At 41.3% G+C, this 26355-nt stretch overlaps 1 protein-coding gene across 4 annotated transcripts in view; it reads left to right on the top strand.

Annotated features, from left to right (window-relative positions):
- Positions 1 to 26355, top strand: part of AGPAT4 (1-acylglycerol-3-phosphate O-acyltransferase 4) — a 123219-nt gene that overhangs the window by 66562 nt on the left and 30302 nt on the right. For all 4 annotated transcript variants that reach the window (XM_074948730.1, XM_074948731.1, XM_074948728.1 and 1 more), the window contains 5 exons: positions 328 to 497; positions 8408 to 8569; positions 12402 to 12555; positions 21595 to 21697; positions 24219 to 24294. In XM_074948730.1, the coding sequence (XP_074804831.1) occupies positions 330 to 497; positions 8408 to 8569; positions 12402 to 12555; positions 21595 to 21697; positions 24219 to 24294 (663 nt within the window). In that variant the 5' untranslated portion in view covers positions 328 to 329. The remainder of the gene's footprint in view (positions 1 to 327; positions 498 to 8407; positions 8570 to 12401; positions 12556 to 21594; positions 21698 to 24218; positions 24295 to 26355) is intronic.

Here is a 26355-nt window from a genome sequence, read left to right as displayed (position 1 = left end):
GACCTCAGCCTTCAGAGTTGCTAGAGTGCTGGCAAGATCTCCCACAAAATGGAAGCAGATTCCTGCCTTCCTTTCAAAAGCTTTTTTTCAAAAGAACTTGGCCACTGTAGAAAGTGTTGTTCTACTTATCTTCCATCTAACCCTGTACCCCCACTCTCTGTCCAACTGCATGAGTGTGTGACTGATGTTTGCAGATTCAACCTAGATGAGCTGCAGTGATTTCTTTTGCTACATCCCGTAAGAGGCAAGTGATGCTTTCGGCGCGTAAGTGATTTGTGAGTGCACATGTAATTTATATATTCATTTATTTGTTGTTGTTTGTTCCAGAAATGGTGATGTTGCTGGAATGGTGGTCAGGCACTGATTGCACCCTCTACACTGACCCAGAGAATTACCACAAGTACGGGAAAGAGAATGCCATCGTAATCCTTAATCACAACTATGAAATCGACTTTCTCTGTGGTTGGAACTTTTGTGAAAGATTTGGGGTTTTAGGGGTGAGTTCTGATTAGCATTTAAGCCAATTAAATTTCACCTTTAACTTGTACAGAAAACATTCATATTTTAGTAAATAACCAGATTTGTGTCCAAATTTCATACAGCTCTTTTCAGGCATTACTTGATCTTAGTGTTTTTCCCCCTTCATCTTGCTGTCTTTCCTAGTTTGGAAAGATTTCCATTGGAGGACAGATTGACCGGGTTAGGACTATCCAGAGGAAAGATGAATAAAAGGTGATATGATGATGGTATACAGAAGAATGAATGAATGGTGTGGAGCGGGTCACTTAGGCATCCAAAAAAAAGGCACCGTTTAAACTAATAAAAGGAAATATTTTTAATGTAGAACTTAATCTGTAGAACTCATTGCTACCATATTTCACTGAGCTCAACAGTTCAGTAAGATTTTTAAAAAGACTAAACATTTTTATATGGTTAAGATATCCACAATTATTACTACATGGGATATTAACCTTCATGATTCAGGCCAGAAGCCAACCATTTAAAGTATGTCTTCACTGCAGAATTAACTTGAATGGTCAGCACATGAGTCTGGGTCAGCTTAGCTTCGCCTGGGTGTGAGCAGCTCCACTGCAAAGCCATCCTCAAGTTACTGTGTCCTCACTGGTGCTGCACTCCCCTGTCATTCACTAGGATTTTGGGGGGCATTTCCCATGGTTCTTTGTGTTGATGTAAACTGAAATGCTCTGCAATTCTTCCCCAGTAAATTGTAGGAGATTTTGTCTGTCCTGAACACACACAAGGGCATTGTGGGAAGACACTGGAGGACTGTTAGCATTTGAGACGTTTAGCTTGCGTCCTCACTGCAAAGTGGGTGGGTTACCAGCATGAGTGAAACCCCGATTCAGTGTTTAGCCTACAGTCCAAGATGGCCAACTAGCCCAAACAGAAAACCTCTCCAAATTCAGAGAGCATTTTGTTTGTTTGTGGTGGGAGGAGATTAAGGGCAACATCTGAGTCAGAAACTGAGTTAACTCTGCAGTGAAGATGTACCCTAACAGCTAGGGGTTAGGAAGATAGCATCTATCTCCCCCCACCCTCTGCCTCCCATAAGCATGTTACAGTAGTCCATTACATTTATCTTATATCCTCCTCTTAAGCATTTGCTACTGACCACTGTCCAAACCTCGGCACTAGAATGGACTAGTGTTCGTCTGACATTTCCTTTGAGCTGGAGTATGGGAGATGGGGTTTCCATATTTTCTCACCTCAGTGTTATTCCCTATGTTCTGAGCCTCTGTGGGGCTTTACAGGCAACAGCACAAATCTTGTAAAATTATGATAAAGGGACCTAATAATAAAAATGCCCTTGTCACACTCAGAGGCAGGAAAAAATGGGGGAAATTATTACCAAAACTCCTCAGACTGTGCATTTTACTGAATCAGCTATAAGCTTCTTGCTGCTCTGGAAGAGTTTTTTATAACCTTTTCATCATGCTTCAGACTTGCTGTGTTCTCAAGGAAGGTAATGGATGTAAGAAACCGTAGAAGAAAACTATCACTTTATATATATATATATAGTACAGGGAACCTTAAAAAAAATGAAAAGAAAAGGTTAGAACAATTTAACAGATAAATATCTGCGAAACAGTGGAGATAAGGCGTTTCTACCCCTATTGATTGGAACTCAGGAGATCTGGGCTCTATTTCTGGCTCTGACACTGGCCTGCTAGGTGACAATGGGTTTCATGTTCTCTGTGTGTATAAATCTCCCCACTGTATTTTCCACTGAATGCATCCGATGAAGTGAGCTGTAGCTCACGAAAGCTTATGCTCAAATAAATTTGTTAGTCTCTAAGGTACCACAAGTCCTCCTTTTCTTTTTGTATAATATGTGGTGATGGTGGTGTAGTCCGAATGCCAGTGGACTGTCTGCCTCAGCAAAGCATCAAGTTCGGACTGGTGTACATTATCCATTGAGCAATTCATAATATTGGCTGCAAAATAAATATATTTCAAAAAGGGGGGGGTAGTCATCATTTTATTGAGGTTGATCATCTGGTACAAAATTCTTTGGTACAGAACCATCATTTTAAATTAATTTAATTTTAATTTTCTTATTTTAAAAAAAACACCCTATGGAGTGCAGATGAGTCAGATAATTCTTCTTAGCCCTGGTTAATTGTTCTAAATCTCTCCACATGGCAATAAAAATGAAACATAAGGAAGTTACTTTTTGAACAGTTGTGATGACTTTCAAAGGCATTGAGCATAATCCTAGACTCAGACATGGGGCTAGGTACTTTGTTGTGTTACCAGGTCACTGTCCAGTAGGGACCCATGTCTCACGTGAATGTTAATTGCTCATTTTTTGAGAGCACTCACTTTTTATTTATAAAAGCGAATTCAGGAAATAAAAGTGGGATTCGTGCAAGCAAGCGTGTGCAAGTTTTGTCACTCAGATCTCTGTGTGTGTGTGTGTGTGTGAGAGAGAGAGAGAAAAAATATGATTGCAGCATTAACTTTGAAGAATTACTGAATTCAGGAAAGTAAAGCCTTATAAATTAAGCATACTTAAGGTTCTATGAGGACTGCTGTGGGGGCTAAGGAAATGCCCCCTCAGCTCCATTCTAGTACCCTCAGATTGTTTTAGTTTTGGGGAAATATATTCCAAAAACAGAGCACTCCCAAAATCCAACAAATCAGATCATCAAAACATTTCACAGCAAATAATTTATCAGTCAGATTTAGCCTATTTGCTGCTAGCAGTTTGAAGTTATGAAACAAATTGTTGTTGGCTCTTTAAGTGGTTTAGTTTTCTGTCAGTATGTGGTGTTCACGGTTCAAGCTGTGTTGGTTAGCTAGCTGGGACTACACAGATAAGTAACGAGGGGTTTTCTTTAAGTGGATAAGTATGCAAATGCTTGCACAAATCTAAAATTCAGTTGTTGTGGTTACTCATATGTATATGTAGAATTGAAATTTGCTTTCTGCAGCCATTCATACAAGTGGAACTTGATCACACAGGTGTTTGTAACTAAACACACAAGTGCATACACAACCAAAGCTAATTCATTTCCAAGCTGGATTGAGTATATGAAGAAATATATCCTTTCTGTTATCATCCAGCTTTAATCCCTGCAGGCATCCTTGTAATCACATATGCAATTGTAATATAGTTCTGGAGCCTTAAAATCCCTCCTTTTCTGCCGGAAGGCAATATCTTATGTGCAGTCACCCAGTGGTGGTCAATGGAATTTCTCTTGCAGGGAAGGTGAAATTTAAAGGCTACAGAAGAGGATTAGTATGTTACAAAGAAACAGTTCATTAAAAGGAGCGCTAATGGGATAAAATAAATTCTGCGGATGCATGCTTTCCTCCATTCTTCTGCATGTTATATATGCACAGAGCAGGTTCTAGTTCTATATACTGGGAGAAAGGAGGGGATAATTTGTCTATTACAAGTCTAATTTATTCCTCCCACAAGAGAACAGTCTTGCTAATGTACCTCATTGAAAAGCTTCCTTCCTGTAGTTAGCTCTCTGTAATTAGAGAGTTCCTTCTACACTTAATGCAGACTTCTGGCACAAAATAGCATAAGATGCTTTAGTTTCTCTTCATGGGCATCTAAAAGAGATTATCCACTTCAGTGCGAAAACGAAGTTTTGGGGGAAGCCGTTGGCAGAAGAAAACAAGAAACAAATCCAATATAGCCTTGAGTATTCGCATACTGGGCAGAATTCAAGTGTCCAAATTGCCTCCGCATACGTTCCTTATCTCTAGCATAGATATTCACTTAAGTACTTTTAAAACATCATTCCAGCATGTCATTTTCTGTTTAATCAAAAATGGGGGAGAATAGAGAATTTACCACCGCATGTAACTGTCAGAATTTTTGCATATGCTAAGACAGCATAATTAAACAGTAGATGGTGACAAGAAATGGTAAGAACCTTTATTGTGCTTTGGAGGCATAACCTTTGTAGACTCAGATTACCGCCAGAAGGGATCATGAGATCATCGACTTTGACCTTTTGCATAACGCAGAATTTCACCGTTACCCTTGTATTCAATTGTCGTTGAAGCTGTGCTGCAGTGGCCCTGTTGCAGGTCAATCTTATCTTTTCTGCTTTTCGGTACAGTACATATTGACTATTACCGGTGTATTACAAGACTAAGATTGTTCCCTCTTTTGGGCAACGTTTGCCTACCTGAAGGGTGGCCAACCTGAGCCTGAGAAGGAGCCAGAATTTACCAATGTACATTGCCAAAGAGCCACAGTAATACATCATCAGCTTCCCCCCCTCACCTGCTCCCTGCATCTCTCACCCACCAGTGCCTCCCCGCACCTCCCGATCAGCTGTTTCGTGGCATGCAGGAGGCTCCAGGGGGTGAGGGGGGAGGAGCGAGGGCACTGCAGGCTCAATGGAGGAGGCAGGAAGAGGTGGAGTGGGGGCAGGGCCTGTGGCAAAGCCAGGGGTTGAGCAGTGAGCACTCCCCAGCACATTGGAAAGTTGGCGCCTGTAGCTCCAGCCCTGGAGTTGGTGCCTATACGAGGAGCCGCATATTAACATCTGAAGAACCGCATGTGGCTCCAGAGCCACAGGTTGGCCACCCCGGGCCTACCTAATTCTGGTCTGGCTTTCTTTTTGCTTCCAGCTGCAATTCAAGGTGCTTGGTTTTGTTCTGTAAAGCTGTGTGGCTATTTGGAATACCACATCGTTCTTCCCCACCTTATGGTTGTAGCAGCTGAGATTAGCTGAGGCCCCTGAGTTAATGGTTCCTAGATTTTAAATATCTGGGGTCAGGGTGCTGTCAGGGAGGGATCTTAGCTGAAATTTTCTTCCTTTGCTGGTGTGAAACAGCCTGGATTTGTTGATCTTTTGGCACAGTGCAAGGTCCACTTCGAGTTTTTGCAGGGGGAAGGGGGAATCTTTAATATATTCATGCAGTACAGTTGGCTTTCTGCAGACACCTTGACAATACCCAACAGGCATGCTCTAAATGTGGATATATAGCTCTGTAACTGTTTAGTGTGAGGCAGTGTATAGTTTGTGACTGCTTCTAATTAATGCATAATACAATACATCCCATTTCCTTACACTGCACTCTGTGCACCCATGAGGTTTCTTTCCTATTTAATGCTGTGGTCCTTGGCACTTCTATAGCATCTGCTATCTGAGGATCCCAGAATGCTCCAAAAACACAAAGTAAACCTCGCAGCCTTTCCTGGTCAGCACTTGATTGGAAACAAGAGGGGCAAGTATTGCTAAAGGGACAGAATTCAGGTTGTGCAGTTGACATATGACCTTAACTGTGCTTTTTTTTTTCTTTTAGATGGTTTGTTTTTTGTAAGAAGTGTAATGTTATGTTAAAGAGACGCAAGCAACTTGAAAATCACACTTCCATCTGAAAATAGTTACTATTAGAAGTAACCACTAAATATACTATAATGAAAGACGAAGAAAAATATTTGTCTAATTTTTTCTGTTTGTTTACTGTACTTGGTGCATTTGAGACCACTTAGTGAGTTTCACTGGTTTGTTGATGTATATCCTTCCCAGGCTCTGCCAGAGGGTGTTTACTAGTAATAGCAAAGCAGAAACTGAAAAGGCATCAGGCAAGAGTGGGGCGGTGGGGGGCGGGCGGGGAGGAGAAGGGAAGTGAAGCTAAGCATGTTTGTTACTGTTGCATGCTCAGGCCCATTTTGAGAGACTGTTCTGAATGTTAGCAGAAAAACCCTTATTTTTTCTAAGAAATTAGTTAAGAAATCACCACATTTAAAGGGTACTCTACCTGAAAACTGAACTAAAAAAAAAAAAAGAGCGTCCCTTTAAATTTAAATATGTTAGGTCTGTCAAATGTTTACAATGGGTTTTTTTCTTTGGGGCGGAAGGGTTGTTGGTTAATGATTATGAAATATTGTAAAGTGGATTCATCATTGTACCTGGTTCCTGGCAATCCAAATAACATATACCTAGGTAGTAGGTGATGAGTATCGGTGGTAGAAAGGTATCCTAGCAGGTGGGAATGGATGCAGGGGTATCCTGAGACTGAGACAGAGACAAGGGAGCTAACAATTATATGGGAAGGACCAATGCTAGGGGCAGGAAGGGCCCCTGGGGAGCTGGGCCATGCTCAGCATAGTTGCTGCACCGTGGTAGGGGCTATTGTAAGTATCAAATATCTGGACTGATTTTTGGAATCAGATTTGTACAAATATGAATGAGACAAAAATGGCCAGATTCATGCACAAATTGATTCTTAACCGGGTGTTCATCAGATCACTGATCAACAGAGCTGGCCTCAGCCATGAAGTTCAGATTCTGATGGTAAACCCCCCTACCCCAAGCTGTGAGGGTAGAGGGTTCAGGGTTCTGCTTTGGGCCCATCACTACTAATTAACTAATAGAACTGAGAGGGAGGGAGGGAGAGTGGGGGTCTGTGTGCTGCAGTCTGGATGACTGGAAAAATTTAATTCCTATTTCCAGTTTTTGGAAGTTGACTTCCCCACATTTGCTCTCCTTGGCTTCTGTGTGGCTGTTACTAATAAAGCTAAGTGACGTATATTTGCCTTCTAGTCTCATGAGTATTGTAGGTAGCTTAATTACTTACAGAAATTTTCTAAGGTGGGGAGAGCAGAAAAGAAGGATGAGGCTAGAAGACAAGAACTAAGTTGTCTCTATTGCCGTAGTAATGAAAAAAGCAAATATATCTCTAATAGTCATTACTTGAATGTCGAGTTCACCCATTGTCACTAGTCAAATCTGATGTCCAAGCACTTGGCTACAGCGCTTTATGATGATAGAACAAATGCACAATGGACCCCCTTATTGCTGCATCTACCCTGTAGAAAATGGAACTTATTTCAGTCAGTGCTGGAGCAACATTTCACACAGCTTTATTCTTCATTCTGACCATTAAATAACCAAACAAACTGCAAGACTGTTTAGAGTTGAACTGGTTAGAAAGGGAGGAAAGGAACAATAAAACACATTGTGGAAAGGTGGTTTTGTGAGAGGAAGGAAAGTATTGCATTTAGGGCCCTGGACTGGGACTTGAGTAGTATTACTGACTTTAGCATAGACCACCTGCATGACCTTGGACAAGTCACTTGAATCTCTTTGTATCCCATCTATAGAATGGAGCCAATGCTTCCTTTCTCTACGGGGGTATTGTGAAGAGAAATTCATTGATGTATGAGTGGTGCTGAGGGAATACGGTGATGAGTGCTATAAAAAAGCCTATATGTAACTAAATTTTTCCCTATGAACTCTGTAAGTTGTATGGGTAGACTGCTGATTGTGATGCAGACAGTCAAAAAATTCGACAACAGATTGTTCAGATTCAATAACAAAGACCTGCAAAAAGAAGTTCTCTTTCCCTCATAATATCTAATCCTGTTAGCCCAGCATGGAAGCATAGTGGCAGGATCCCTTAAAGGAGCTTGTGCTGCCACTGCCCAGGCTGTGGCATGGCATGCATGAATCTGGCCATTTTTGTCTCATTCATATTTGTACAAATCTGATTCCAAAAATCAGTCCAGATATTTGATACTTACAATAGCCCCTACCACGGTGCAGCAACTATGCTGAGCATTGGTTCTCTGGATAAATCAAGAACTTAATTCTTTGTGACTGGCAGCCTAACCCCTTGCATGAGTTCCTCGCTTTCCAAAACAATTTAGCTGATGTGGGTTTTTAAAATTGTATATAACTTCCTTTTATGCACATAGTTGGGGCCAAATTCTGCTCCCTACCTGATGTTGTGAAGAACCTTTGAGTGTTAAAACCAATGATACAAGCTGCACAGTAAGATACTATTCAGCGTGAGTCAGCGTATTGGCATTTGGCCCTTTGTGTGTCATGTACCCATAAAATTCAATAAACAGATTTTATTTTTTTTAAAAAGAAACAATGTAATGCTTTTCTTATGCTCTTCCTTGCAGAGTTCCAAAGTGCTTGCAAAAAAGGAACTTTCTTATGTGCCTATCATTGGTTGGATGTGGTATTTCCTAGAGGTAGTCTTCTGCAAGCGTAAATGGGAGGAAGATCGGAAAATTGTCATGCAGAGCTTGCTCAATATCCGGGATTACCCTGAAAATTTTTGGGTAAGTGGTGACAGGGGAGTGGAGTTTAGGGCACTGTTGTTTCTCGAGGGACAGAGAACATAATTGCAACAGGCCTTCACTGGGCCAATGCTGTGAATTTGGTTTAGTGTTTCATGAACTTCCCAGAAAAAGTCAGAGAACAATGAGGAGATAGGAATAGCACCTTGGGTACAGAAAGGAAACCGGTTAGACCTGCTGAAAGGATTTTCTCATCACCTTCTGAATGCTTCATCTGCATATTTAACAAGATGTGTATACTGCACGAGCATGGTGCATTGGGGGTTAGAGCAGATGATCCATCTCTAATTTCTGTGGGACAAATCCTTGCTCTGTGTTACTAGTAGAGTTAGTCAAATGCCACAAAATATTTCCTTTCATTTAAAAATAAGCTCACTTTGGCAATGCTCAGCCCCTTTGTGTTTACTTTCCACTAATCTTCCAGCAATCAATTTGTTCTCATGCATGTGCTGATGGGGGAAATTACATTTTAGGCTCTCATATCTGAATAATTTCACCAGAAATGGTATATTTTATATAGGATGGGACACTGTTTAGTGGCACTGCATTTACAGGTCTATAGTTTTCTGTCCTCACCACATTCATAGATGAAACGTAATTGCATCTGCAGCTGGGAATCATAGAAATCATAGTAATGTAGAGCTGGAATGCACCTCAAGACAGGTGCCGACCTCCATAGTTCCCAGGAGGTGCTCAACCCCCACTCCACCCCTTCCCCCAAACCCCCGCCCTGCCTCTTCCCGCCCCCAGCACCTCCTGCATGCTGCTGAACAGCTGATCACGGCGGGCAGGAGGCCCTGGGAGGGATGGGGAGGAGCTCATCTGCAGGGCTTCCAGTAGGTGCTGAGCACCCACTATTTTTTTTTCCGTGAGTGCTCCAGTCCTGGAGCACCCATGGAGTCAGTGCCTATGGCTCAAGAGGTCATCTAGTCCATCCCTTTGACTGAGACAGCATGCAGTAAACCTAGACCATCCCTGACAGGTGTTTGTCCAGCCTGTTCTTAAAAGCCTCTAGTGATATGTATTCCACAATCACCCTAGGTTAGGTAACCTTCCAGTGCTAAATTACCCTTTTAGTTAGAAAGTTTTTCCAAATATCCAGCCTGTATATCTCTTGCTGTAAACTAAGCTGCTTGCTTGTTTCTTGTCCTGCCCTCAGTGGATATAGAGAACAATTGATCACCGTCCTCTTTTTATAACAATCTTTTATGTATTTGAAGACTGTTACCATGTCCCCCTTCAGCCTTCTCATCTCTAGGCTAAACAAGCCAAGTCTTTCAACCTTTCCTTCTGGGTCATGTTTTCTAAACCTTTTATCATTTTTGTTGCTCTCCTCTGGACTCCTGCCAGTTCGTTCACATTTTTCTTTAAGTGTGGGTGCCTGAAACTAGATGCAATACTCAAGCTGAGGCCTCACCAGTGCTGTGTTAAGTGGAAATATTACCTTCTGTGTCTTGCATACTATACTCCTATGAACGGTGTAGTCAGATTCTTAGGACACAATAGAAGGACGGGCTCCCCTAAAGACTTGCCAGAACCCTTTCTATCCATTCTAGATATTTTATATGGCCCTCATTACTGCAGTATCTGTAGATCTCACAATCTTTAATGTACTTATCCTTGCAACACCCATGTAAAGTAGGGAAATGCTGTTATCCCCTTTTTACAGATGGGGAAACGAGATGGAGAGAAACTAAATGACAGTCATACAGGCAGTCTGTAGCAGAGCACGGACTTGAACCCAGCTCTCCCAAGGCTGGCGCCCTAACCGATGGATGGGCATATACTTCCTCTCTAGCACCAAGGCTATTTAAGAGCCAGGATTTGTTCACACCCATCTCACCACTAGGAAACATGCATTTACATGTAATTACTTGTGCTGTAGCCGGGGGGCTCTACAGGGCCATGATGCAGGTTAGTACAGCTCCTCTTCTCTGTGGAAATTAAAATAACTGATCTTTGTTATCTCATTGGGAGCACTGTGTCATGACTATGTTCAGGTATCAAACCCTCAGGCTATATGGTTTATATTGATGGAATGTGAATGGGATTATTTCCTCCTCAGCATCTTACAGCCCATGTATCTTTGTAGCTGTCCGTGCTATTGAACTTTAAAAGGTGGAAGAAAATGACATCCTGGTGGAAAATTACCCACAGTACAATCTGGACTGTTGAGCAGCTGTGTCCTCTTAATTCTCTAGTCTGCGCTGCCTTTTAAACTGCTATGCTGTCAGAACATCCACTCCTGGCCTGCTCTCCCAGCCTTCAGCATGCAAATTCACCCCCAGTTAAATACACGAGCCCTCTGACCAGTCCTTTGTGTATTACATATAAGGCAACACCTGCACATCCTTAGTCCCAGCCTTGTTCCCTCATAAATGTGTCTTGTACTGTCTAGCACACTACTGAGCAATGCAAGCTCATAGAAAGTCCATTTCAGCAATTAATGATACATGCAGTAGCAGTGTTATCCCAAATGGAGGTACCCTCACACTTTAATCCAAACACACTGGTTAAGATAAAAACAATAAGATAAGTTTATTAACTACAGAAATAGATTTTAAGTGATTACAAATGATGAGGCATAAAAGTCAGGATTGGTTAGAAAAGAAAATAAGAGGAAAACGCGGGCTAATATCTTAAGCTAAGTGAGTTTAAAAGCAAAGGTTTTGTCTCACCATACGCTGTTGTAAATTTCACAAGCTGAGTCTCCTTTCAGCCTGGGACCCTTCCTGCTTAGTTCAGTGATTTGAGAGTCTGTGATGCCATGGAGGAGAGGTGAAATGAAGGCCTCTCTGTCTCTGTCTCTCTCTCTCTGTGTGTCTCTCTCTCTCTCTCTCTCATACCACCCTCCCCTCTTTGAGAATTACCCCCGACTGGGGTGCAGGCAGCAAGTAGTCTTTTGCGGATGTGAGGGTTGGACCATCTCTGTGACTAAATGTAAATTTCTTATTTGCACCTTCCCATTAGTGAAGAATGGCTGCTTAAGCCGGTGATAACTCTTTAACACCTGGCTGGGCCAGTGAGTTTTTGTCTCTGAAAAACTGGTTCATGGGTGTTACGCAGAATTATAACACACTTCAGTAACAATCATACAGTAGACTCTTATAACCTCTCATATAGTGTTGCTACACATACTTTACTAGGACAATAATGTTCAGCAGGCTGATGTTTCAAATGATACCTCACAAGGCATACTTTTACAAGACTACGATAAATTATGTACAAAGTGGTGAACATAATAGTATAGACTGTCACAGATGGGTCCCTTCTGTAAATATTTATTGGGAATGGGCCTGAGAGGCCAACCATGAAATACGGATCGAGATCTAGATCTGGATCTGAACTTTCCCATAGTTGAGGGGAGTTGGAATCTGAAGTTCTGGTTTGGGCCTGTCTCTAGTACATCCCCTTTGAGATGATGATGATAATATATATACTACTCAGTCAGAACAGAAGCCCTAGTGCATTGCCTTGGTGCTCCTCATGGTAACCAGCCTCTGTGTTATCACTGGAGAACTTTTTTTTTTTGTCTGCTGTGATGATATAAGAAAGGGAGTGGTTTTATTGAAAGAAACACTTGCATTTCTTGCTCAAAATTCCACAGATCACAGTAGTCTGAGCCGTAATACCAGACAAAAGAGCTATCGGGAGGAAAGTAAGGTATTTCAAGATTTTTGTTTCCTTTCACCCACTTCATTCCCAAAATACAGCTAAGGAGAAGGAAGGTTTAAAGAAACCCAAACTAGTGACTGCTTGTTTTGTGATCAATGTGTGAGCTGGTTTTGTAACTACAGCCCTGTCTTGCTTTCAGTTCTTGATACACTGTGAGGGCACGAGATTCACAGAGCAGAAGCACCAAATCAGCATGCAGGTTGCTGAAGCCAAAGGCCTGCCTAAGCTCAAGTATCATCTGCTGCCCCGGACAAAGGGATTTGCTGTCACCGTGCAATGTTTGAGAAATGTAGGTAAGGAAAGTGTCACAGAGCAAATTCTAAATGATCATTTCAGTCTCCTGCTGTCATCCTGCCTTGTTCTTTTTCCTCTAGAATGTGTGTCTGTAAAATTAAACTAGAATCCCCATTGATCTATATTTCTACCAGCTCACAAAGACTAATGGATTAGGACTGTACAGCAAAATTCACAGAGGCGGCTCTGCTAACTTGTTTTTGCTTACTCTGGAACTGGTAATCACCATTCAATGGCCCTGTCCTAAGGGCATAGCTTCAGAAGGTTGGACAGGAAACCTATTTAATGCTTATTGTCCCCAAAGTCCATGCCTGTCTGGCACATTTAAATATAGTTGTTTGAACTTCTTACACTTCCAAGTCTCACATCTGTCTCATCTCCCCCTTAGACAAGTGGACATTAACAAGGGTGGCTGTCAGGCACACCACAGGGACCCACTAACTTATTTCGTGGACAGAGCATTAGTGACCAAATTTGCATTCCCTTTAACCTGAAGCATTTCCATATCATAATCTTGGGGCACCAGGCTCCATTTTAGCAACTAGGCATTCATCTTTTCATTTGATGCAACCAAGTGAATGATCAGTATACACAGTGAAATATCTGAAAAGATAGGGTTGCAATTTGCTGAGGGCCTTCTCTCGGGGAAGCAGTTTCTTGCTCAGATGCATAATGAGGTGTCTCCCTCCTTTTCATCCCTTTGCATGGGCACAGACCTATGTCAAAGGTGTCTCTAAAACCCATAAATGATGTGTCAAAGATTGGGCTTACCAGAACCGAGTCTGTACTCAGGGCTTTCTTCAGTTCGCAGAAGGCCTGTTGACAGTGTTCAGATCCTGGTTCACCCTTTTTACATAGATCAGTGATGGGGCAGTCAGTGTTCTGAAGTGAGGGACGAATCTCCTGTAATATCCTGACATCTCAATACACGATTGTATCTTTTCTTCCTTGTATTGGGAGTGGGACAATTCTTAATGACTTCCACTTTTGCAGGTTCTGGTTTTATGCAGCTCCTCCCCACTCTGTGACTGAGACTCCACTTCTGCCATTCCAACCTTCCATTTCTTCATCTTTACAGTCAGGCCTGCTGTGTGAAGCATGCTCCTTACATGGGTCGCATTCTCTTCCCATGTCTGGCTGAAGATGCAAATACTGTGTGTGCCAGGTCAAACGCCCCCATCCCATGTAGTAACTCATCTACTAGTTGCTAGAAGGTAGCTAGAGCCCCCTTGAGGTCAAAAGGTAGGACCAAGAACTCAGAGCCCGATTAGGGTGGTAAATGCTGATTTAAGCCTAGCATCTGAGGCCAGTGGCCCCTGCCAGTAACTTTTACTGAGGTCAGTTGTGGTCAGGAATTGGGGCTCCTCCCAACTTGGACAGGATCTCCTCTGTTCTAGGCATGGGGTATGTATCAGATGTTATGATGATACTGAGCTTTCTATAATCTCCACAGACTCTGACCCAGGCTTCTTAGGTACCAGTACATTGGGGGATGCCCATGGACTATTGGCCATTGGATCATCCCTGACTCCAGCATATCGGCAATTTCTCTCTCCAGGCTCTGGGCTGTTTTCCCAGTAAGCTTGAAGGGTGAACTTTTAATTGGACAGCAGGCAAGATGTGTATAGGCTTATTGGAAAATTCCTAGTGGTAAGCCTGCAGCTTTGCTCTGAGTTCTGCTTGCTATGTGGGGGTTAAGTGATCAGAGAGAGATAAGGAGTCCAGGGCGGGGCTGTCCCCTGTTTCTGCTACCAAATCTATGAGGAGAACCTCCTCTTTCCCCTCCCAGGGCCAGATTCTCTCTGCCGTAATATCTTGTCATGTTCACACATACACTCAGTGTCGATGGGAGCGATTTAGATAGCTCAGCCACATAGTTTACCTCATTGAAATGTTTGATTTAAAACAGCCCTTCCCAGGCAGCATGGAATTTATTCTTGTGCACTGAAATGAGCACCATAATTTTCTCAGCTGTATCATATGTCCAAGCATATGCAGTGTGATCATATCAAACTTTGTTTGTCCCGAGCTTAAGCTAGATTCTCCTGGGTGAAATGCAGGGACTCAGTGAGTATTTCCTGAAAGGCCAACACATGCTTCATTATGGACTCCTTGTTGGGAGAGGTTGTATTTTCCCACTCTTCTCTCATTAGGGCCAGGGGGCTTTGTACTCTCCTTCCATACAGAGAGCAGTTCAAAAGGGGAGGATCCTGTGGATTCCTGGGGAACCTCCTGATAGGGAAACAGCAGCTAAGGTAAACATTTAACCTAGTCACTGCGGTGTGGGTCCACAAACATTTTCAACATTTGAAGGGTTTCTTTAAATCTCTCGAATAGCCTGTTAATCTGGGGTGATAGGAAGGTGACCAGAAGTGTTGAATCCCACATCTCTCTCTCATCCCTTCATGTAGGACAGATGTAAAGTTTGTCCCCGATCCATCAAAACCTTATGAGGAAACCCTACCTGGCTACATACTTCTAGCAAGGCATCAGTCATTTTGTCTGCCTTTATAGAGGACAGAGCTACCGCTTCTGGATAGCGGGTAGTGTAAACTACTACTATCAGAATATATTTTTTCTCCATCTGGGTAACTTTGCTAAGGGGCGCCCCAAGGTCCTCCACAACCCTCTGAAAGGGTTCCTCTATGATGGGAATGGGAATTAGGACTGCCTTACCCTTGTCCTGGCCCTTCCTTACTCTCTGGCATGGGTCACAGGACTTGCAGTGTTTTTGCACTGCCTCAGAAACCCAAGGCCAGTAGATATTCTGGAGTAAGTGCTTTTTAGTGTTCTGTATTCCCAAGTGCCCTGAGAAAGGTATATCGTGGGCTAGGCTGAGTAGCCTAAATCAGTACCACCAATTGTCTCAGTATTCCCCATGGCTCAACATTTCCAGGGAGCATACACTCCCTGTAGAGTAGCAGCTGATCCCAGAGAAACCTTTCCAGGTGCCCTCCTGTCAGAGGGCTGCCAGGAGAGTCAGCTGCAACCCTAGCTTTTCTGGAGAGGGGTAAGTCAATTGTTACTGTTGGAATTCCCTAGCAGGAGCTGGGCAACTTGACTCAGCCTGGTCACTGGAACCCACTTTCCCTCAGGTTCATCATAGGATGACCAGATGTCCCGATTTTATAGGGACAGTCCCGATATTTAGTGCTTTGTCTTATATAGGCTCCTATTACCCCCCCACCCACTGTCCCAATTTTTCACACTTGCGGTCTGGTCACCCTAGTTCATCAGCTGGATTCAGCTCAGTCCCAGGGCATGTATTTAGGTTGCCAGGCAGCAGCTCAGAGCTGCCTCTCTGCCTGTTAGCTTGTAGCCCAGGGTCAGAGCCAAGGGCTGCTGCTTTCTGTTTTATACTCCGAGTAACCACACAAGTGGCCTTGAGCCAGGATTCTAAGTCATTCATCAGCAAGACCTCTGTCAGTAGCTGGGAATGTATCCTGACATCCTTAGGCCCCTGGTTTGGCATTATTCCCTGAATGGTCATGACAATATCAGGGATGATTCTTGAGGGGTCCACCACCTCTGGGTGCCAGTTACTTGGGCTCCATTGTACTCAACCGCTGGGCCTTTTCCCCATCCAACTCCAGTGGGAAACTTTTGATTCTCCTTTTGCGTCTGAAATAATCAGGTTTACTGACTGTCAGGGCTGGATCTGGGTTTTCCATTGGTAGAGTCACTGCCCCCTGGAACCACTGTAGGCTATCACTAGCCCCTGGTCTCTCCAGCACTGGACAGTGTAACATCTTATGACCTTTTTTGTTACAGTAAAAGCATTTCAGATCCCTATGTTCCTTTGTTGGGTCCGATTAGGGTTTGCCTCCCTTCACAGGTCTGGGTTTAGCCCATTCTCCTTCTCCATTCAGCTTTGTGCCACTGTCCCTTGAATTTTTTTTATCAAACCTTTGCCAGCTATCCGCATATTGCCCACTTCCCGGCTACAGTTATGTCTCTTGTCCTTGTCCGTTAACCTCGATTTTAGGTCAGAGGAGTGGAGTTAGTAGAATTCTTCTAAACCCATTAATTTGTGGGCCTCATCTTCCATGGGAACTACCCGACTAGTTCCCCCATTTTCTTACAAAACCCCTAATTTGGTTTGATACCTCAGTTTAGGTCAGATCCCCTTTCTTCTGAACTCCCCAAAACTGTTTTCTTTACATTTCAGGGGTTCACCAAAAAGCTTGTTTACATCACCCATAATCTTTATACAGTAGAACCTCAGAGTTACGAACACCAGAGTTATCAACTGACCAGTCAACCACACACCTCATTTGGAACTGCAAGTACACAACCAGGCAGCAGCAGAGACCAAAAAAAACCCAAAACCCAAAAAACCCAGGCAAATACAGTACAGTACTGTAAAAAGAAAAGGAGTACTTGAGAGACTTAGAGACTAACAAATTTATTTGAGCATTAGCATAACCCGTCCTGTCAGCATAGGTAATTTATTTGAGCATAAGCATAACCCTTCCTGTCAGCATAGGTAATGTCTACACTGAAGTACTACAGCAGCCCAGCTGCAGCAGTGTTTTAAGTGTAGACAAGCCTTGATTGCATCCATATACATATAGGCTTTCCAGGACACAGTATTTTTATGAGAAAACTTAATAAAACCGTCTACAATTCAGAAGTAGTACAGACAGAATGCCCAATTCATCACAGTTGTCTCTTTGCTTGTCTCTTCTTTAGTTGGTCTTGGTACAATGATTACACAACTTTGGAAGTTATTTTCTGGGGATTTAGGTGCATTGCAGCCTGTAGCAAATAAAACTGTTGTGAAAACCAAAAATGGATAGAGCTACTTATTTGTGTATTGATAGCTAGCCCAGACCTAGCAATCCTTTTGGAATGGTAGATATGTGTGCAGTTAGAACACTAACTCATAGGTAAGACAACCTCATTCAGTTCAAAAGGTCCTGACCCCACTGAAGTCAATCTCAAAATTCCCACTGACTTCAACAGGATCAGATTTTCACCAAGCATATCTTAAACAGTTATCTGTAACAAAATATTCTGCAGTGAGTAATGTGCTAGGTATCTCTCAGATTTTGTAGAGCTTTTCACAAGAGAGGCAGATAACATGACTATTTAGCTTTTATGACAGTGATAACCTTGTCTTTTGCAAATTGGGCTGCACAATGTAGTCCTTTTCAGTTACATGAAGGCGAGAGGGGGTATGTGTCCTATGTAGGAGTTGACCAACATGTGCAATGAAGGACTAAGGAATACAATGAGAACACTGTCTCCTCAAGGAAAGTAGACAAGGGCCTGAGCCATACAGTGCTGATCTAGATTTAGACTTCCCCAAAGCTCAGGAGCTCAGGGATCTGGGATTTTGGAAAGGGCCTGTCTCCAATTTTAAAACAGTCCTTGGCCTGATTCACTCACATTGTTAAGCGTTGCAAAGCAAACAGCATTTTGGACAGAAGAAACCTCTGTTAAGTGTATGGTTCAAGCTGGTCGGGAATTTTTTTGATGAAACATTTTTGTCAGAAAATAACAGTTCATTGAAACTGAACCTTTTCGTGGGAAAAGGTTGGTGTAATTGGCTGGCCTTCTCCCCAGCTCACAAAGAACCCACTGTCGCACGCGCACAGTCTTTCCAGGCAGTTTTATTTCTCCAACATAAGCAAAATACCCACACCCTCCCCCTCCCCCATCGTTAAGCCCAGGTGTCCTTTTTTTAAACCTAACTGAGGTCAGCTGTCCAGTCATAGATGCACTGACCCAGCTCCTTCTTAAAGGGACCCTGTGACAGTTTCAATGGCAATTTCTAAACTTTTTTTTCTTTTCTTTTCTTTTTTTTTTCCAAAATTTAAAATGGGAAATTCAGTGTCCTGTTTCAACATTTTCGAAACAAAAATTCTGTTTTTCAGTTTGAAAATGCTTTGTTTTGAAATGTAGGTAAATTTATAGTAAAAGAAATGATGAAATAAAATAGGACAGAATCAAAAGAAACACTTTAACTATATGAAAAAAGGTTTTGGATTGGGTCAATTTAAATGTTTTCGTTTCAATAATTTCAGTTTTTGAAAATTGTTAATACTTTGATTTTTTTTTGGTCCCAATTTGGCATGGGAAAATTGTTTGAAACTTCCAAAATTCACATGGTAGGGGAAAACCACTTCCTGCTGAACTCTAGTTAGGGATTATAAAGTATTACTTTTTTTTTTAAAAAAAAGAATTAAAACCTGTTTCCCATATTCTGCACAAACATGACCAATTCTTGAATAAGAAAACACAACTTGTATTAATGCCACCTTATTTATAGAAACTTTCTGGCAACTTCTGGTCTTGTTCAGTCTTTCTCTTTGACACCTCTATTGTTGTGTTTTATAAATTTACACTTGTGCATTGTCTGTGCTTACCAAGTGGAAAAGCTTTGAACAAACAGAATTAATTTGAACAGTTACTTCACTTCCCAATAACAGTGTTAATCAAGAGTACAATATTAATTATGTCTTTTATTTGCCAGTGTCGTGCAAGCAACAAATGAGCTTATATCCTTAAAAAGTATTCCCTTCAGGACTGATTATCATACTCTAGGTTAGTCAGACGGAAAAGGAATCTATTTTCTTTCCTCTGAAGACGAGCACTAACTATTATGTGTATAGGGTAAGACAACAGAATGAATGCTGGGTAAATCCTGTTTTTATGGTTTCTGTGCTGCTAAGTAATGATTAACCTAACAGACTCCTTATTGCACAAGTCGCATTAAACTGTGTCATTACCACTGTTTTTATCCTTTAAGATGTAATACAGGGATTAATAAGCGCTTTTTACCCTAAGAGGCTTTTAAAATATGAGACCTTGAAAAGATGGATCCTTCCTATCTTTAGTGTGCAAACATGCAGCTAGGAATGTGTTTCAGTGGGGGTTTCGTGTTTTTGTTTGGTTTTTATTTCCAATAATAAGTAGCAGCTGAAAACACCTTGCAAACATGGACATTTAAAACCAGGGCTGGGCTGGATTTCAGAGTGGGATATAAATAGTCTTCATATGGTGGCTGGTTATTGCAGAACTGTGCCCTGCAGTTCTATACTAAACTCTAAAAGATCAAACCAAACTTCCTACACGCAATGAACCCAGTTCTCTTCTCTCAACTGGTTTTACATCTATTGACTTAAGTGGAATCACTCTGGATGTACCCAGGGACAGGGATACCTGGGAGGAGAATTGGGCCATGTTGTTTGGGCTTGCTGAGCAGGCGTTAGGGTTTCCAGCTCAATATGTGTTCATACAGGATGTCTGATCCCACAATTCGAGGAAAAATTCTATACAGTGCAAAGTCAAAATTTGTAACATGTTTCCAGGAGAGAGAATTAACAGATTTAGGGCTCGTCCACACAGACACTTAATTTGTGGCAAACTGGGGTGTAAATCCACCCCACACTAGCCTGTTACACATTGTGTCCCTGTGAACCCCGTTGCTGTACACTAATTGTTCCCTAGTGCTTTTTGACCTACCCCCTCCCCTTTCAAATGGGAGTAGATCAGGTCAGAAGAACCAACTGCTGTTCGCCAATTCTATGACCTGGATGAGAAATAGAGTGTGTTAAAGGCTAACTCATGTATGAATCTACAGTAGAACCTCAGAGTTATGAACACCTCAGGAATGGAGGTTGTTTGTAACTCTGAAATGTTTGTAACTCTAAATGAAACATTATAGTTGTTCTTTCGAAAGTTTACAGCTGAACAGCGATTTAATTCAGCTTTGAAACCTCACTATGCAGAAGGAAAATGCTGCTTTTAACTATCTTAATTTAAATGAAACCAGCACAGAAAGTTTCCTTACCCTTTCTAATCTTTTTTTAAACTTTCCATTTTTTTAGTAGTTTAACACCATACTATACTTTATTTGCCTTTTTTTTTTTGGGGGGGGGGGGGGTGTCTCTGCTGTTGCCTACTTGTATGTTTGCAGTTTCAGGTTAGGTGTGTGGTTGTCCGGTCTTGTTTGTAACTGTGAGGTTTTACTGTATTTAGCGTCTGGACTTCTGAAGTCTATTACTCTTCAAAATAAAATAAAACCCCTCCATCTCTGTCAACTATTCCTGTGCCCTTTCTCTCCCTCTCTCTGTCTCTAAGCTGTACCATAGCATTTTATTTTAATGAACTAACAATATACTTTGCTTTTTTTTTTTTTATTGTTGCTGGGAAATATTCAGGCCATCTGTTGAATTACAGAAAGTTTTATTCCCTAGTTGTTGAGAGTTTGGCTGCAGTTTAGTTCTGTGAAATGCATATCCCAATGATTCTCATCTTAGTCATGTGCCTACATAGAAATTGCCAGATTAGATCAGCCTATAGTGAGTCTAAATTGGTATTCTGTCTCTGACAGTGGCTTGTAGCTAATGCTTCAGAAGAGGCTGCAAGAGCCCCATAATGGATGGAAAAATTGTGAGGAAAGTTTGTTCCTAACCTCTTGTATTGTAACGCAAGAGGGTTTGTATCCCAACTAAACTTCTGTGTTTTCTAGATCAACTGTGGATGTTAGTCACTTAAATGACTAATTTATTTTTTAAATCTTGTTATGCTTTTGACCTCACTATCTTCTAGCAGTGACTTCAACAACTATTCACTTAATGCAAAAATGTATTTTCTTTTATCAGTTTTAAATTTGTTACCATTCAATTTCCTTGGGTGTCCTCTCATTCTTGTATTAATCACGTCTAGTTTCTTCTCTTTCCCCTCTCTCACCCACCCACCTGTTCATCATAGGAGACAAAGATAACCCTTTTAGAAGTAAATTGTGTTGGTACTGGTCTTGAAAAACATGCTTAGACGCCCTGCTTCTACTAATGTGTATTTGAATTTGTCCCTGTCATCTTGACATTGCTTACAACTTTAATTATGTCAGCTGCTGCTGGAGGCTATATGTTTAAATATACCCACTATCTGAGAGAGAATGAATATGGAAAATTGAAATAGTTCATGAAATGTCATTTCAAAGCACCTTAAATATAACCAAGACCACCCTATTAACTTTGAAAATTGATTTTACAAACAGTAAAACTGCTTTTTTTTTTTCCTTGTAGTTTCAGCTGTGTATGATTCTACGCTCAATTTTAGAAATAATGAGAATCCAACTTTGCTGGGAGTTTTAAATGGGAAGAAATACCATGCAGATTTATATGTAAGGCAAGTTATCCATGCTCATGTTTTTCCATATACAGTGGTGTGCACTTTACTAACAAGCAGGGAAATGTTTTTTCTTGCAGGTAATTGATTATAAATTCATGTAAAACTTTCTTCAGAGGAGCTAAGGTGAACATTTATAGCTGTAAGTTTTCAAATTGTGTCACTATATGATAGGAGTCTTCAGAGAGCAGTTACATATAGGTTAACAAGTTTTGTTTTTCCTTAGCACAAAAGCATTGTTTAGTCTTTGATGAAATGCTGGATTGTTTATCTTGTGATGCACTTTCATTTTGGGAGAGCTGTTGTAAGCCATGGAAAAGTTTGTCCATTGCCTTAGTCTCTCTGCCCCAAGAATTGTGTCTAGTTAGTTGCTACCAGTGGACATGCCATTGTTGTTTTGGGTGAGATCCTGAAAGAGGGGTCGGCCTGTGTTTTGTGAGACCACTTCTGTGTAGGTACTAGTACATATCGTGTAAATAAAACAAGTTACAATAAGAAATACCTGGACTCCATGTCCCGGATTTCTCTGCCAACCAGCAAGGTCCCATAATCTGCCATCACTTGGCGGAGGTGTGATTATATGTAGGACCTTATTCACAGTCTCGGTTCCACCAGCAGAATCTAGGTGACAGGTCACTGAAGCTAGAGAGTCCACCAGGAGTGGAAGTACAATGCTCTAATCCCTGCTATACTGGGAAACCTACAGCACTGCCCACAAAAGGGAGATGTGCTGATTCAGATGCAGCTTCCAAACAGCAGAATCTGAGTTCCTGGCCACAATATGAAGCTGCCATCTGTAGCTGGAATCCCTGTGAATTGAAACGTTGTGTTAATTCAGTTGGCTAATGCTCCTTTGTTTGTGTTTTGGGGGTTACTTTCATGAGCACAGAACACCAGCTGATAGGTAGCCTGCTATGCTTCTCATGTGTTTAATGGCACTTGTAGCACAGTTTTTTTCCCCTCAAAATTCAGAATTTTTCAACTAGCTCTAATAGGAAGCCACTGTATATACACACCCCTGAGTATCCACACAGTGCCAGTGGAAAATATCGAGAGAGCTACAAGCTCTCGAGAGAATTTGAGGGGAGAGGTTGCTACCAAACCCATTAGCACGCTCTAGAATCCCTGTGTGATGCCTGAAGAATGTGATCAAGTGGCCAGCTCATATACTGCTCACAAGTGAGCAGCTTGTTCTAACCACAGGCGTTCAACAGTCCTTCTAAAGTAGGATATGTGCCTCCCTGCATGCGTCCCTTCTCCTTTTCCTCCAGGCTGTGAGCCCTGTATCATCCTGAGGGTGGCTCTGGAAACACAGATTAGCTGTACATGGCCCTCACTAGTCCACCGTTCCTCTGCCTCTTTGAACTTCCTGCGTAGATCCTGAAGTAAGCGCAGGATTGGGCACTAAACTTCTCCTTTCCGGTCACTGCTTCAAGATCAGTGCTGATAAGTTTGATCCTGGAAGCATCATATTTGCCCAGCAAAGTGTTTCAAGGTCTTGCTGATCATGAGACAATTTGCATTTTTAAGATTCTGATCACCTACCTGTTTCCACTTAAATTATTGTATCACTTTAACAGCTGCTGTCTCATGGATTTCTAGAGAAAAAGAATGTTTTCCACTGAAAGCCTGCACTCCAGCTTGCCAATTGTGAAACAAGTATTAGTTTCTATTTGTAGCAGTTCTCAAGATGGGAGAATTGGAGTTTTGAGGGGACGGGAATTATGTTAATCATAACGTTTTTTCTAATATCTGGTATCTTGTGAATTGCTGGGACTTTTGAATGGCTGCTTCATACCATTACAAAGCCCAAAAAATTGCAGCTTTTCAAAGACACAGGACATGCATTTCTGGTGGTGGTGATTTATGGGCAATTCGATTTTAAAATTTTCACTGGTGCCTTAGGCTAGCAGGTGCTCTGGGTACTGTTCTAGAAGTGAACAATGTCAAGTCCTTGTCCAAGGACAATGTAATTTTCATTCCCAGAGGTGGTTGTAGTTTTTCATAGGTATCTCCTTTTCTTACTGGTAAATTACAATTGAAATAAAGCAAAGGTTTTTTATAAAGACATTTTAAGCACTGGGAATAGCTGTTCCAAAAGCACTAAATATGATTGACCCTAATTGCAAAGGGAAACAAGTTTTACCTCTGAGTGCTCAGTTGTTAAACAAAATCTTGGGATGACTTAATCTGTGAGGTAGGAAGTTAACCTATTTGAAACTTTTATGTAGAAATATAGAAATGCAAACCATCATCCTATTAACTGGAAGAAGTCTTTATTGAGCTGCAAGTTTTACAGTATATTTCTAGCTCCAGATATTTCTAAAGACTGTTTATGGCTCTTACACTTGAAACTACACATCACTATGTCCAGAATTTGTACCTCAAAAGGCAGAACTAAAAGGAAAAAAATAATTAGTAAAGTAAATGAGTAGTAGTTTAATTAGATAGCAGTTTTAAGATCCACATTAAACAATATGAGTGTACTTTTTCTTTACTATCTCTTCTTTACTGTTTGCAGACGGATTGCATTAGAGGAAGTCCCAGAAGATGAACAGGAATGTTCTAAGTGGCTTCACAAACTCTATCAAGAAAAGGTTGGTTTATTATTTGGAACCACTAGATTAAGATAAATAATTTACATTAATATTATCATGCATACTGCAGCAGGGCTTTTTAGTAGGGCAGGTGTTCTTTCTCCATACACAAAAAGCAGCCTTATACTGTCAGTCAGTCAGGATCACCTTTATTTTAAATTAAAAGAACATAAGTAAAGTTTCAATGAGAGAACAGAGGAATACAAAATGGTAACTGCCTCTGAATCATGGAGAAGGCATTTAAAAGTGCTGTATGCAAGAAAACCTCATAACTGATTCTCTCTGGGTACACTGCAGATGGAAGATTCAATATTCCCACTCGTGAATTTGGGAATATTTTTTTTAACAGAGTCACAAAAATAATTTTAGAATGGGCTGAGCACCTGTCTCTGCTACAGGATGTATAGGAGACATACATTTTAAAAAACAAATATTAATTTAGGACATGTTAATGATAAAAATAGGTATGTCAGTGTTTTTCTGCTAATGGAGTGTGGCATCTTTAGAGTGGCAGAACTGCTCAGCTTCTGGGTTTTCCTAGTCTATAAACATAGGAGGCAATGTTTTGCGGGTCTATTAGTTACGCACCCCAAACTCCCATTTCAGTCAATGGGAGTCAGTATGTGCAAGGAATGTGGGTCTAGTCTGATTAGCCAGGAAATGTATGAGTGACATCTTTTGATGTATAATAATAATATAGGACTTTTCAGACCCAGAGATGGCTATGGGGTCTGCCAAGACCTGTTTCATGTACAACATATTGATGGAATAGTAAGCCACTTGCTATACCACTTACTGTGTTTCTGTATTCAAACTGTTTGTGTAAAGGACATTTTTCCTGAACTGGTTAAGTTCTAGCCCCGTTCTTGGCTTCATCCATAACTCCCTTAAGCAGCTTATTAATAAGGACATACAGTATAAATTACTTTCAAGTCTTGTAGACATAGTTCTGTCAGCTTTGTCTTTGGGCTCCTCCCCTCCCCCCTGGCTCCAAAGTCATGGTACTGAGGCCTGGTTTGAGGGGGACATAAACGGTATATTTCCACAGTAAGTATATTAAGTCACCTTCTGCCTTATGACCTTGTGGAAGGTATAAAGTAAACACACGTGGTCCTTTCATGGGTCACTAATATGCCACTTTTTACTACTCTCTACCATGTGGTGGCTTCTTCCCTGGAATTTCTGTCCCCAAGATAATATCTAGTCAATTGACAATAGAACGCTTGAACTGAACAAGGTGGTGATTATTGCTTTCCACTTCCTCCCCTACTTCTGTCTCCCTGTCACAGCCTTTATATTACTTATCAAATATCTTATTGATCTCTTTCTTACCGGCTAATGTTCAGGCAATGCCAGTAAATAGTTTAAAAATATCCTGTACTAGGTTCACAAATAGGCTGGGTATACAGTATAATTTCTTCTATGTAATATACGCTGGGCTACATCCAGTTATTTATAAATCCTAATATTCCATTAAGTATAGGAAGGAAAAATATGCAGCTCTGTGCAGCCAATTCTTCCTCTGTCTGAGGGGAATCCTTAAAAAGATTAAGGTCTGAGCCTGCTCCCATGCCTCTTGTACTCCAGTGAAACTCCACTGATTTCGTTGCATTTATTCCGGACTCTCACGAGTGTATATGAGAGCAGAATCAGGCTCTTACTCAAAATCCATATTCTCCCCAGGGCTGGAGGCAGAGAGTTTTGAGAGAAAGGAACTCTTGATTGCTTCTTCAAGAAACTGTGGAGGAAAAACAGTAATTCCCTCTAATTTTTTTACCACCATTTTTTTTAAAGTATATATTTTTAAGTTGGATAATAAGTAACAGAGCCACATTAGGGATATTTTAAAATGGATTTTCTTTTGCAGGTTAATATTTTCAGATTATTTATTTATTTTTTGAAAACTTAACAAATGATTTATTTAATGGGGCAATGATGCACTGCAAGATATGTACTTATCAGCCAACCTATGTATGAATGGGATACCTTTAAAAATGAGGTGAGGCACCCCAAGGTGGGCATCTGTTAGCTGCTGAGTATATTCCCTGGTGCCTATCCTGT

The sequence above is a fragment of the Natator depressus genome, chromosome 3 (genome assembly GCF_965152275.1).
Source record: "Natator depressus isolate rNatDep1 chromosome 3, rNatDep2.hap1, whole genome shotgun sequence".
Classification (NCBI taxonomy): Eukaryota; Metazoa; Chordata; order Testudines; family Cheloniidae; genus Natator; species Natator depressus.
This window is presented reverse-complemented; position numbering and strand designations above follow the sequence as displayed.